We start from the raw sequence: 11,693 nt of genomic DNA on the forward strand, positions 1-11,693 counted from the left end.
GGGAGAGGCTTCGAACTTTCCCTTGTGCATGGTGGACAGCCTGGCCCACCACATGCAGTCCTCCCCGGGTCTGAGTCTGACCTCTCCAAACCCGAGAACACACAAGAACAACCTGCATTTGTCGCAGTTGGTCCATTCCGACTGGGTCATGCTCAGGTACCTTGCCAGGGGCTGACTTAGGAGAAAGTGGCAGGTTTGTAGAATTTCTACGGGGCCCTATCAAGGGCCTTCCCCAGCTGTAAACATCCACGTGCTCACTCATCAAACATCAAGTGGCAAAAACTGCAGTGGGCTCTGAAGCCAGGCTTTGAATACAGGCCCTGCCGTTTTAATAGGTGTGATCTTGGGCCCAATGTTTCGCCTCAGTTTTTCTACTTGTAAAATGGAACAATACCCGCACCAGCCTCAGAGTATTGTATGATTTCAAAAAGCTGATACGTAGGATGTCTGGCTGTTATTTTTTAACGTATCAAGCACCTTCCATGCTCCAGACACAGGAAGGCCAAGGATAAGCAAACTTTCTAGAAGGCCCAAATAATAAATAGCTTCAGCTTCGTGGGTCTTAACGTCTCTGTCCAACTATTCAACTCTCTTGTTAGAGCCCCCAAGCAGCCACAGACAGCAAACAAATGAATGAGAGTGGCCGTGTTCCAAGAAAACCTTATTTATGGGCACAGGAATTGGAATTTCATAAAAATTCACATGTCACCAAAATCCTTTTTCTTCTGATTTTTTGAATTATTTTAAAAAACGTAAAAACTACTCTTAGCTCACAAGCTGGATTTGGCCCATGGACCACAGTTGGCCTGCCCCCCACCTCACCATGTGTTAGAGATGAAGGTATGGACCTGAGCCCTGTTCTCCTCTTCCCTCCCCCAGGAGAACATGGTGCTAACAGAGACCCCCGGAGTCTGGGAAGTGGGGAGGGAGGTACTTCTTCACCTTGCTCATGCTATCTTGCCACCACCAAGATCTGTGACTATGTCTTAAAGGCCATTCTTGCAACCTGGGGCAGGGTGGGCAGTGGCATCTCAGTTCCAAGCCCCGGCATTTCAAGCTTTCATTCCTCTGGGCTAAGTCTCAGGGACTGCAGAGACCCAGGGGACAGGCTGAACAGCAGTTGGCGAGCCCACGATCCAGCGATCCAGTGTGACTGGCCTTGAAGTGGAATGCCCAGACCCCGCTGGCAGGAAGCCTTGATGAGCACAGGATTGGGTTTGTAGCTCCACAAACATTTGTTTCTTTCTGAGGAGAAAAGCCACGGCAGAGAGGTCTGACCGGGGAGGGGTTCCTGGACCAAGAGCAATCCCCATCTGGATGTGTGCAGCAGCCTCTCTGGAAAGTGCTACTGGCCAGCAAGGTTCCACTGGGGAAAGGGTCTCCACTAGCCCACGCCCTCTGGACCTCACACTCTGTTGTTTGTTTGTTTGTTTTTTAATTTTTTTTTCTTAATTTGACAGACAGAGATCACAATTAGGCAGAGAGGCAGGCAGAGAGAGATGGGGAAGCAGGCTCCCCACTGACCAGAGAGCCAGATGCGGGACTCAATTCCAGGACCCTGAGATCATGACCTGAGCCAAAGGCAGAGGCTTAACCCACTGAGCCACTGAGGTGCCCCACAGTGCTTTGTTTTGTTTTTTAATTTTATTTATTTATTTGACAGAGTGAGCACAAGCAAGGTGAGGGCAGAAAGAGGGAGAAGCAGGCTCCGCGCCGGACAGGGAGCCCAATGCGGGACTCGATCCCACATGACCTGAGCTGAAGGCAGACGCTTAACTGAGTGAGCCACCCAGGTATCCCCAGCAGCTGAGTTCTAAGTGGGCCAGAGAGTGCCATCTGGGTGGGAGTTGGCCTCCACCAAATCCTGACTGTTGCCTGAGGCAGAAGCCTTCCAGGAAGGCCCCAGAAGTCCACAGGTGGCAGGCCCTGCCTGCTGTTTCCATGAGCTTCAAGAATCTGGGCTCCCCACCCAAAGCCCCTAAGGTGTGGCCAAAGGTTAATGGGCTCCCAAGGACGGGCCAGAGGGACCATCAGACCAGCCAGATACCAGATATAAAGACCGGTCAGATCAGCCAGATACCAGAGGATAAGCAGACACAGACTCCGTCAGTCCCATTCACACCGCTGCGCTGATGTGAGTAGCCTTGGTTGGGGGGGAGTGGGGAGGGTTCAGCATTAGCCCCAGGGCAGAACAGCGGTGCAAGCAGAGCCAGCCGGTCCAAAGATCTCCCCTGTGTCTCTCCTGCCACCTTCCAATACTTCACTAGGCTTTGGACTGCAAGCCCCAGAGCCGATTTCCAGAGTAGCAGGTTAAAGCCACTCATCGTGTGTGTTAAAGCAGGACTGCCCCGGAGCAGGGAAGCTGGAGGGGGGAGTGGGTGGGTGCCTTTCCTGGCAAAAGAGAGGCTGTGTGGGTGCACGGTGCCGTTGACTACAACTACAAACCAGAGCTCAGTGTGGACGCAGGACCCCCGCATGGCATGGAGGCTTCACTCTGGAAAGATAAAGGTGAAGCGGGTCCCTAGGGAGATTGAGTGACGAAGCCAGACTCGCCAGAGCCGGGGATCCTATGGGAGGGCAGGGAGCAGACAGATGCCCCCTCCTCCAGCCTGATCGCTTGAAGACTGGAGCCCCATCCTGGGAGATGGAAAAGGGAAGTCAGTGTCTCATCATACAGCGAAAAGCTCTCCCACGCCGAGCTCCCAGGAACGCAAATGAACGTAGGTGACATGCCAACTGCCAGTTGGATCAAGAAAATGAGCAGCAATTGGATTTTGCCTTTTTTTATTTAAGGTTTTTATTGATTCTTATGGAGGGAATTAAATGTGAACACCAGAATGAAAAGGGCTCTGTAGCATCTCTGTGAAGGAAACGGGACGCCATCGATGTGACACATGGTCTCCACCTGGGGAGGGGAGTCAGGGCCCTCCAGCCTCCATAGGGAGAGGGAGGATAGGAAGAAGAGTGATTGGGAGCCCTCCATCCCTGCCCAGACTCTGTACTACTCCAGGTCCTCCTGGGGTCCCAGACCAGATCTCGGCTGTCCCCACAGATGGGGAAGGCAGTCGGTGGGTGGGTGGTCTTCTGACCCTGAATTTGCATGTAGCTGGCATGGGAGGCTTTGACTATCTGAGCTCTCATGTTCTATCTCATGGAGTGTTAGCCAGATGGAGAGAGAAAGTAGGACGGGGACAGGAGGCTTCAAAGAAGGCAGAGAGAGTGTCCTGCTTAGTAGAGGTGGCTTCAGATGACTGAGGATAAGGGTCCTGGACATGGGGAGGCAGGACGCAAGTCGGCATTCTTGGATGATTCTCTCCAAAGGGGTAAGGGGGGTTGGAACTGCAGGGAAGCTTGGAGACCAATCCAGGGCCGGACTCTTTCCTGCCAACAGAATCCAGGCTGCCCAAGGGCTGTGGGAGCCCCAGGCTGACTCCCTGAAACTCTTTATCTGCAACCCTATAATCCTCCAAACTCTGCCTGCTGTGGAGGCTGCCCGTTGTCTCTCCTCCTCGCTCTGGGGCCTGGCCCCTGCTCTCATCAGCCCACTCAACACAGGAATGTTGGGGCCTGGATTGCGTTCAGCAGGCTGCCCCCGCGATGTGCTTCTCCACTTTCTGTGAGCAGAGGCAACATGGAGTGGCGTGCAGGGCCAAGCAGCAGGCCTCAGGAAGCCAGCCTTCCAACTTCCACCATCTCTGAATAAGTCTCCTCACCTGTCTAGGTCCCCTCCCCTCCCCAGATAGCACCTGCTCCCAGGTGAGTGTGCAGATTGTGTGGGAGAGGGCTTGGAAGGGGGCACTGTGCACCAGGGTAAGGAGTCAACTGAGGCTGGCACCCAGCAGGCAGCACCCTCCCCCACCCCCACCATAGGACCATTTGGACCCAGCCCGGAGTCTGCTCAGCTGACCCCATTTCTCAAGCCTTTGTTCTCCTGGGGTCACCACACCTACCTGTTTCTGGTAGGTGTCTGCGGCCCACCTTCTGGCCCGCCAATCCAGACATACCCACTTCCTGGGACACGAGGCCCCACACGTGCAAGCAGGCACCCCCAGCACTTGCAGCATTCTGAGGTGTCAGGGGAGGGGGTTGCTGGGAACAGACGCACTCTGTGTTGTTTCTAGACAACCAACAGGCAGCTAGCTGAAAGAGTCTAACTGAAAGAGTCTCGTTCCAGAGCCAGTGCTGGCCCCTGGAGGGGTGGAGACCCCACTTCAGCTCTAGGATGCTGTTCCCTGCTGAAATTTTCCATCTGGCTCTGCTTCCATCTGCGCAGAGTGTTCCAGCTCCTCTCTCCAGACCCAGTGCCACCTGGCACACTTGGGGAAACCTGGGGTCATCTTGGCCTGGGTCTATCCCTTTTGTCATCCTCATCAGCTCAGGGCACAGGGAGGGCTCAAGGGGGTAGCACAATTCTGTTGATTATCTAGTCTTTCTTCTGAGACATGGGTCCTTCCCACTTCATGAGCCCCCCTGACCCTGGAGGACTGCAGCTGTGACAAAGAGGGGAGCTGACACATGGACGACTTCTCCCCCAGCATGTGGCAGGGGCCGGGCCACCTCTTCTCAGGCCTGGCTCTGTGACAGAGAAGGGCCTCTGAGCTCCTCTGGTAAAGCCCCACACCCGGCCCGCATCAGGAGAGGCTAAGTGGCTTGCTCAAAATCACAGCTGTAGGGAACGTGTGCACCATAATCCCCATGACAAGAGCTTCTTGTCACTATCCAGCTCCAGGATGGTGTCCCGAAAGGCTGTGGCTGCTCTGCTTGTGGTGCACGTGGCTGCCATGCTGGCCTCCCAGACAGAAGCCTTCGTTCCCATCTTCACCCACAGCGAGCTTCAGAAGATCCGGGTAGGAAGTCTCCCCCACCACACACATACCTCAAGGCATGCCCACCTCCCCTGTGTGGCCCAAGTGGCGCAGAGCCCTGCTCAGCACTCAGGTGGCCTTAGTCTCTCTAAGGCACAAGTAAGTGTCCCTTTGGTAAACCCTTGTTTAATCAGCTGAGCTAGCCCCCAGCTCCAGCTGTCTACCTGCCACCTTCACTCCTCCCCAGCACCACACACAGGTGACTGCAGCTCCTACACGCAACACCTTTTCCTGCCCCTGCCCATCCTTCAGAGGAGATTTTCAATTAACAAGCCAATCAATATTTGCTGAGCATCTCTGCGGTATAAACGGCCACGCTGGGTGAGAGGCCAGGCACACAAGGAGATCTAAGAGCCTCCGTCTTCAAGGAGCAGGCTCAGCAGCCAAGATACAAACACCTGAAAATTTCACTAACAATAGAGAACAAGAGAAATGTCACGAGGTAGGACGTGATTAATTGCCCAGCGAGTGACGCTGATGGTAAGTGCGAAGCTCGGAGGAGGGAGAGGTCTCCACGGGCTGGCGCATGTTGGCAGCCTACAGAGAAGAGGTGAGCATGGATCTGTGGGTCTTTAGAGAGAAGGAGGGGCACTTGGTGGGAGCAAATGCCCAGAGTGGGAAAGAAGAAGCTGCTGCTCCCTGAAGTGTCGGCCAGAGCCGCCTCTTGAGAACCCAGAAGTAAACCAGGCAGACTTAACAGAACTCAGGGGGGCAGGTCCCCTGAAAAAGTGACCACCAGACCTGGCTCCCCGTGCCTTTTACTTTAGATGTCCAGGGGTTCTGAGTATCTTGTACAGATAGTTGTTTCTCTCTGACCTGAGGAGGTGAAAAAAATGGGACTTTCATGTCCCACCTGAGACCAAGGCTCCACTAGGAACAAAGACATGAATCCATTCTCTGGGAGGTTGCGTGGCCTCTGGACCCACGTGCTCTGTACAGGGCAGGCTGCCCCAGACCCAGTGACCAGTGTCCTCTGCCAAGGCAAGGCTGGCCGGAGCCTCCCTTCTTCGTGGGGGTGGGGCGTAGCCATGGAAATACGGAGGAGATGTGTCAGTCTCTCTAAACACACTTCCTCCGCCACCAGCTTCCTCCCCAGAAGAGACAGCCCATTGTTCTAGAATCACCATGTCTCAGGCAAGGCCCTGAGCTGAATCCCAAGGGTGCCATTAGGGAAACCAAAGGAATGAGGTGTGTCTGATCTCAGTGCCCTGGGACCCAGAAAGCAGGATGCCACGTAAGATTTGGGGCAGAAACAGTCAAACTCAGTAGAACATAAACTAGCAAAATGGCAACCAAAGGACACTTTGCATTAATCCACTCTATGGTTTTGCTCCTTATAATTGCCAGGCACCAGGATTTTTATGAAGAAGCTGCAATCTCCTTCCTCCATAATTCATCTCCCTGTCTCGCCTCTTATAAATCACCTCCCAGGGACTCCAGTTTCTGGGCCACCCCGTGGTGCCCTCGCAGGCTAGGCTGTCTTGCCACCTTTTTTATAGGCTCTCTGCTAAGAAAAACCCATTTTCACGCTTAATATGCATGAAGGGCAGCCATTATTTTCAGCATTTTAACTTAATTAACAGTAACAGCCTGGGTGCAGTGCTGGAACGAGAAAGGAAGGGATTCTTCTGCAAGTTGACCTGTTGGTGGACAACTCGGAGAGGCTTCTGTGGCCATCGCATTGCTGGGACTTGCCATAGAGGCACCTGGGGAGAAGGAATGCTTCTGTCCCTGTGGGAAGCTCAGGTCACTTAGCACCTTGGACAGAGACAGGCAGGTGCCCTCTGGGCAGTGGACAGACCACGGTTTTGGGTTTTGTGTGATTTTGTGCTCTGCCCTTAGGAAAAGGAGCGCAACAAAGGTCAAAAGAAGTCCCTGGTTTTACAAAAGAGGTCTGAGGAAGTGGGGCCTCTGGACCTTGTGGAGCCCACAGAAGAAGAAGAAAACCAGGTTATCAAGGTGAGCAGACAGGGCGACAATACAAAGAAACCTAGTGGGTGGGGGCAGGGAATGGCTCCCCTGCTAGCCACCGATTATGCTAGGATACAGCAGCGAACCAGACATTTAGGCACCCAGCTCCCTTCTAGGAGAAAGGGAGGGAAACACCAACGAGGAGACAGTAAATCATTTCAGGCACCAAATAAAGGAGGCATATCCAAATAAAGGATAGAGAATGACAGGGTGGGGCTTGGGGGTACTCTGTCGCCAGAGGAGGGCTCAGGGAAGGCCTCTTGGAGGAGGTGACATTTATTTTCTTTGAAACCAGAATGATGAGAAGGAGCCTCTCATGCAAAGCGCTAGAGTGAGAACATTCCAGAAGGAAAAGTGCAAAAGCCTTGCTCAGGAAGCACATAACAGGTGTGAGGCCCTCAAGGCCAGGGCATACTGGGAGAGGACAAGAGGTTGGCGGGCCTGGTGGTCCAGGTGAGATGTCTATGTCACTGGGGTTCAAAGCAGGGTAGTGACCTGATCTGACTTAGGAAGATCTGGGGCAGCACAAGTGGAGGCAGGAGACCAGTCAGGAGGCAGGTGTGGTCCTCAGGGGACAGATGGCAAGGGTGCCAGTTCTTCCCCTAGCAAGGAACCTTGGGGACAGCTACAGTGTGAACCCCCCTGGGTCAGTGCTGAGTTTGGATGCACAGATTGGCATAGCCAGAGCCAGTCTTGGGTTTGTCCAGCACAGCTCTTTAATTTCCAGACTCATTTGCCCAGGAAGTAAGTATTTACCGAGCCCTAAGTGCGAAGCCGGGCTCTGGGCCCTGGGGATAGTGTGGTGAACAAAACAGATACATCCTCTGAGCTCATGGAGCTCACAATCCATTGGGGGGGGGGCAGAAATGAGATAACAAAAGGACCAGCAATGGACTACAACCAGGATAAACAACCTTCCTAGTGTGGCCGGTGGTGGCAGGTGCCATGGAGGAAAATAAAGCAGAGAGGGGAGATGGATGTGTTGCAATTTAAATAGGGTGGTCAGAGCAGGCTTAGTCAGTACATGGTATTAGTACACAGACCTGGAGACAGTGAGGCACTAAACCGCTAAGATGTCTGGGGGAAGAGCATTCCAAGCAGCACAAGTAATCAGTGCAAAGGCCCTGAGGCAGGAGTAGACCTGGCGCATTGTGGGAACAGGGAGGAAACTGGAGTGGCTGGGGCAGAGGGAGTCAAAGAGAAAGTGGGAGGTGAAAGCAGACTCTGCAGTTTGAACTTTGCTTTCACTCTGCTGAGATGGGAGCCACTAGGGGCTTTGGAGCAGAGCAGGGAGAAGATCAGATTACATTTTAAAAGCATCTCCCCAGGGGAATCTGGGTGGCTTAGTCTGGGTGGCTTTTTAAGCATCTGACTCTTGATCTCAGCACAGGTCTTGATCTCAGGGTAGTGAGTTCAAGCCCCGTGTTCGGGCCAGAGGACCTAGAAGGATGGGTTCATGACTCATGGAGACGGTGAAGCCTATGGTTAGCTGTAGGATGGCCGGAGGAAGGTCAGGAGGTCAGATAGGACCTGTGAACTTTAAGATGCCTGGTGGGCGCCCAGGTGGAGGCGTTGCCCAGGCAGGTGGATATAGATGATGGACTTTAGGAGCGCTTAGGGCTGGAGACATCCCTCCCTGTGGGAGGCATCAGCAATTAGCTGGAATTTCAAACCAGGACCGGGTGAGATCCTGGAGAGAGTAGGCATGGATGGAGAATGAAGGGGGTCCTGGGTCTGAGCAGGGGACACTTCCCTGTATAGGGATTTGGGAGGGGAGATGACTGATAGTAGGGAGAGTGAGAGCCAGGGTGACACAGTCATCAGAGCAAAACTGAGCTGGACTCCAGACCTCCTGCCTCCTGCCAGACACCAGCCAGGGATCCTTCTACCCCCTCGGGTCGCCATAGCACACTGTCCACAAACAGGGAGGTCAGTTGTGGCCCAGAGAGGGACTTCGGTGCACTCATCACACTGGGTGGCAGGGTTAGGGGAGTGTGCCTTCCCTTCCCACATGCTCCTTGGGCTCCCTGGGAGGAACGGGGAAGGACTGGTTCAGCTGGCAAAGGGGAGCTCACTTGGAACTGCCCGCTACCTGCACCCTGGGCAGTGGTAAAGCACGTGTTACATCCTGAAGAATGTCTTGGGGAGACTGTTCCATCTCCCTAGAATAGGATATATGGGTCGGGAGGTCCTTTCCAGATCATTCCATCAGCCGCCTCATTTTAAGGTGAGGACGCTGATGCATAGAGAAAAGCATAGCTCAGCAAGAGGATGGCGTGGGCAGAGGATGGCATGGGCAGGCCTGGAGACCCTCTGTGTGGCCCTTCAGGCAGCCTCAGCCTGTTTCCCACTGCCAGGGAGCCCCTGGGACTCCTCCATCACAGCTCTCCAGACAGGCAGGGAAGCTCGGCTGGCCTGTGAACCAAGACTACTGAACCAGGAAGCTCTGGGGTGGTGGCAAGATCAGTCAGGCCCCCACCCCTCACCCCCCCAGCTCGGCCACAACAACTTCTCTTGGTGGCGAGCCTCCAGACAGCTCCTTTGGGGTCTCACCTGTGTCCCCATGGTCCAGAGAAAGTCTCACCTGGTGGCGCAGATCCTGGAGTCAGACCCCCTGGGTGTCACACCCTTTCCCTCCACGACTTAGTACCTGTGTGGCTTTGACCAAGTTACTCTACCTCTTTGCCCTCAGGTTCCTCATCTGTGAAATGGGCACACCACTAGTCATATCTACCTCTAGGGCTATTGAGAGTCATCATACATGCAAAGCGTTTGGAGTAACGCCTGTGCTGCAAGGCTCCAGGTGCCAGCTCTCCTTATACAGGAGAAGAGGGACGGAGAGTTTCCTCCCACAGGAAGAGCCAGGGGGTTTCCTGCAGACCCCTCCCCTCCTGTCCCAGCTTCCCAGCCAGGGGAGATTTGTTGATCCTCCTCCCAGCAAGACTAGGGTGACTTCCAGGATCCAGCCCCTTGGTTGGAGTTTGGTGGGGGGGGGGGGGGGGGGTTCCTGCCAGAATTCTCTGGCTGGCCCTGGAAGGTCAGAGGCTTCCCCGGAGGATGGATCAGGAAAAGTGGGGCCGCCGCAGAGCCGTGTGGCTACTGGCCATCCCTCCTGCCACCTGTGAGGCACCCGGGGGTTAATGGCGCGCTCCGTGTCTTTTCCTTCTTGTTAACTCTGCCTTATTTCACAGCTGACTGCTCCCGTGGAAATTGGAATGAAGATGAACTCCAGGCAGCTGGAAAAGTACTGGGCTGCCCTGGAAGAGTTGCTGGGTGAGGCGCTGCTGTCCACCCAGAACGGTAAGGGAAGGCGGGCGCCTCTGCAGCTGGGGCCTGGCCTCATCCACCCCGTGTTAATATTCCAGGAGCGCGTCTGAGCGCAATCTGGGGACGGCGATTTGTTTTGCTGCCTTGCACTTGAGAACAGGAAGCTGCCTTCTTGGGGGAAAGGGTGCCCCTGTCCCTGAGGGGAGCCTCATCACAGACAATGGCAGGCTCTGAGAGCTCCTGGGAACCACTGAGGCCCAATCCCCAGCCAGCGGCATCTCAAGGCTCTGTCCCATGGCTCGGGCCCCTTTTCCACTACCACGACCCTGCTCCAGTTCGTTCATTCCCTCCCCCAAAGCACCACCAGCACTGGGGGCTTCCTCTGAAGGGAACTCTGGAACAGTCTGGCTCCCGAAGCCTGCATTTTTTTTTTTTTTTTTTAATCTGTTCTACAAATCGTAGTGCTGAGCTGCACTTGGCCTTGCCCCGTTCAAGGTCTGCCAGAGTAACTTATGCGAAGCTAGAACTTACCTGACAAACAGCTACTAATGACTTCTCATCCTCCCCAGGAGGGGAGGAGAGAGGTGGGGAGGAAGGGTTGGAGTGGGAAGAACCAGAGGTTAAAGGACTTGCCCCAGGGTACAGAGAAAGCTAGAGGCTGAGCTGCCAGATAGCTGGGGGCTGGATGTGCCCCCTCCTTCCTGGCTCTGCAGGCAGGTTTAGAAGTCAGTTTCATAAGTGGACCTGCGAACGTTCCTGAGCGCAAACCCTGCTTTTCCCCAGCAGACAAGTGACAGCCCGCTCTGGGAAGAAGATGGAGCCCTCCTCCCACCCAAAGGAGGCCCCAAAATCTGCATGCCCAAGAGCGGGGCTCCGAAGGAAAATACTCTCTCCCAGGCAAGCCCCCCATCTGGCAAATAAAGCAGGAAATACACAGAAATGACTCTTTTATTTAATATTTTAATTTTGGAAGGTTAAACTCAGGTCATATAAAGGGGGTGGGGGGATAAATTTGGAATGGGCCGTAAGTGGTGGTACGTACAGGAGCAAAATGTGTGCCTTTGGTAAATTCTATGTTCAAATATGAAGTAAGACCCACGGAACTGGAAGATCTGTGCCGCTGAGAAAAGATGGCATTTTCTGCCCACACACACCAGCCAGTGGCAGAGCAAGGACCGGAACTCAGGTCTCCTGAACCCTTGTTGGTCTACTTTCTGTGTATGGGCAAGCTCGAGGTCTAATGGGCCAGAGAGTTGTGAGACTTCTGCACTCAACCCCTTGCTGTGTAACTTCCAGCTAGCCCTCTAACCTCAATGAGCCTTTGCAAATGCAAGGTGGTAATATGTGCCTTGAGATCGGGGGACAGGCACCAGCAAATCACTATTATTACTATCATCTTGTGACTCTACGCTCCAGCATCCACAGCAAAATTCCACCGTCAACACACTTATTTCTGCCTTCTGAACAAAATTGGATGGGAAATATCATTCTGATTTCATTTTGCATTAATGAATGTTCATTTATTTATAAACTGGGGCTGTATAGGAACCACAGCTCCCGCTATCCATAGGTAACCAGCAATTAGACATG

At 53.9% G+C, this 11,693-nt stretch overlaps 1 protein-coding gene across 2 annotated transcripts; it reads left to right on the plus strand.

Annotated features, from left to right (window-relative positions):
* The first annotated feature begins 2,038 nt into the window (after window positions 1–2,038).
* On the plus strand, window positions 2,039–11,043 carry MLN (motilin). 2 transcript variants are annotated; one of them, XM_059178606.1, is made up of 5 exons: window positions 2,039–2,134; window positions 4,724–4,847; window positions 6,708–6,824; window positions 10,028–10,136; window positions 10,887–11,043. In XM_059178606.1, exons 2-5 carry the CDS (start codon window positions 4,731–4,733, stop codon window positions 10,895–10,897), a joined length of 354 nt encoding a protein of 117 aa, XP_059034589.1. In that variant the 5' UTR covers window positions 2,039–2,134; window positions 4,724–4,730; the 3' UTR covers window positions 10,898–11,043. The 2 variants fall into 2 exon arrangements, with proteins under 2 accessions (XP_059034589.1, XP_059034590.1); XM_059178607.1 differs by having other exon boundaries at window positions 10,890–11,043.
* Window positions 11,044–11,693: the final 650 nt, after the last annotated feature.

Source organism: Mustela lutreola, chromosome 6, assembly GCF_030435805.1.
Source record: "Mustela lutreola isolate mMusLut2 chromosome 6, mMusLut2.pri, whole genome shotgun sequence".
Taxonomy (NCBI): domain Eukaryota; kingdom Metazoa; phylum Chordata; class Mammalia; order Carnivora; family Mustelidae; genus Mustela; species Mustela lutreola.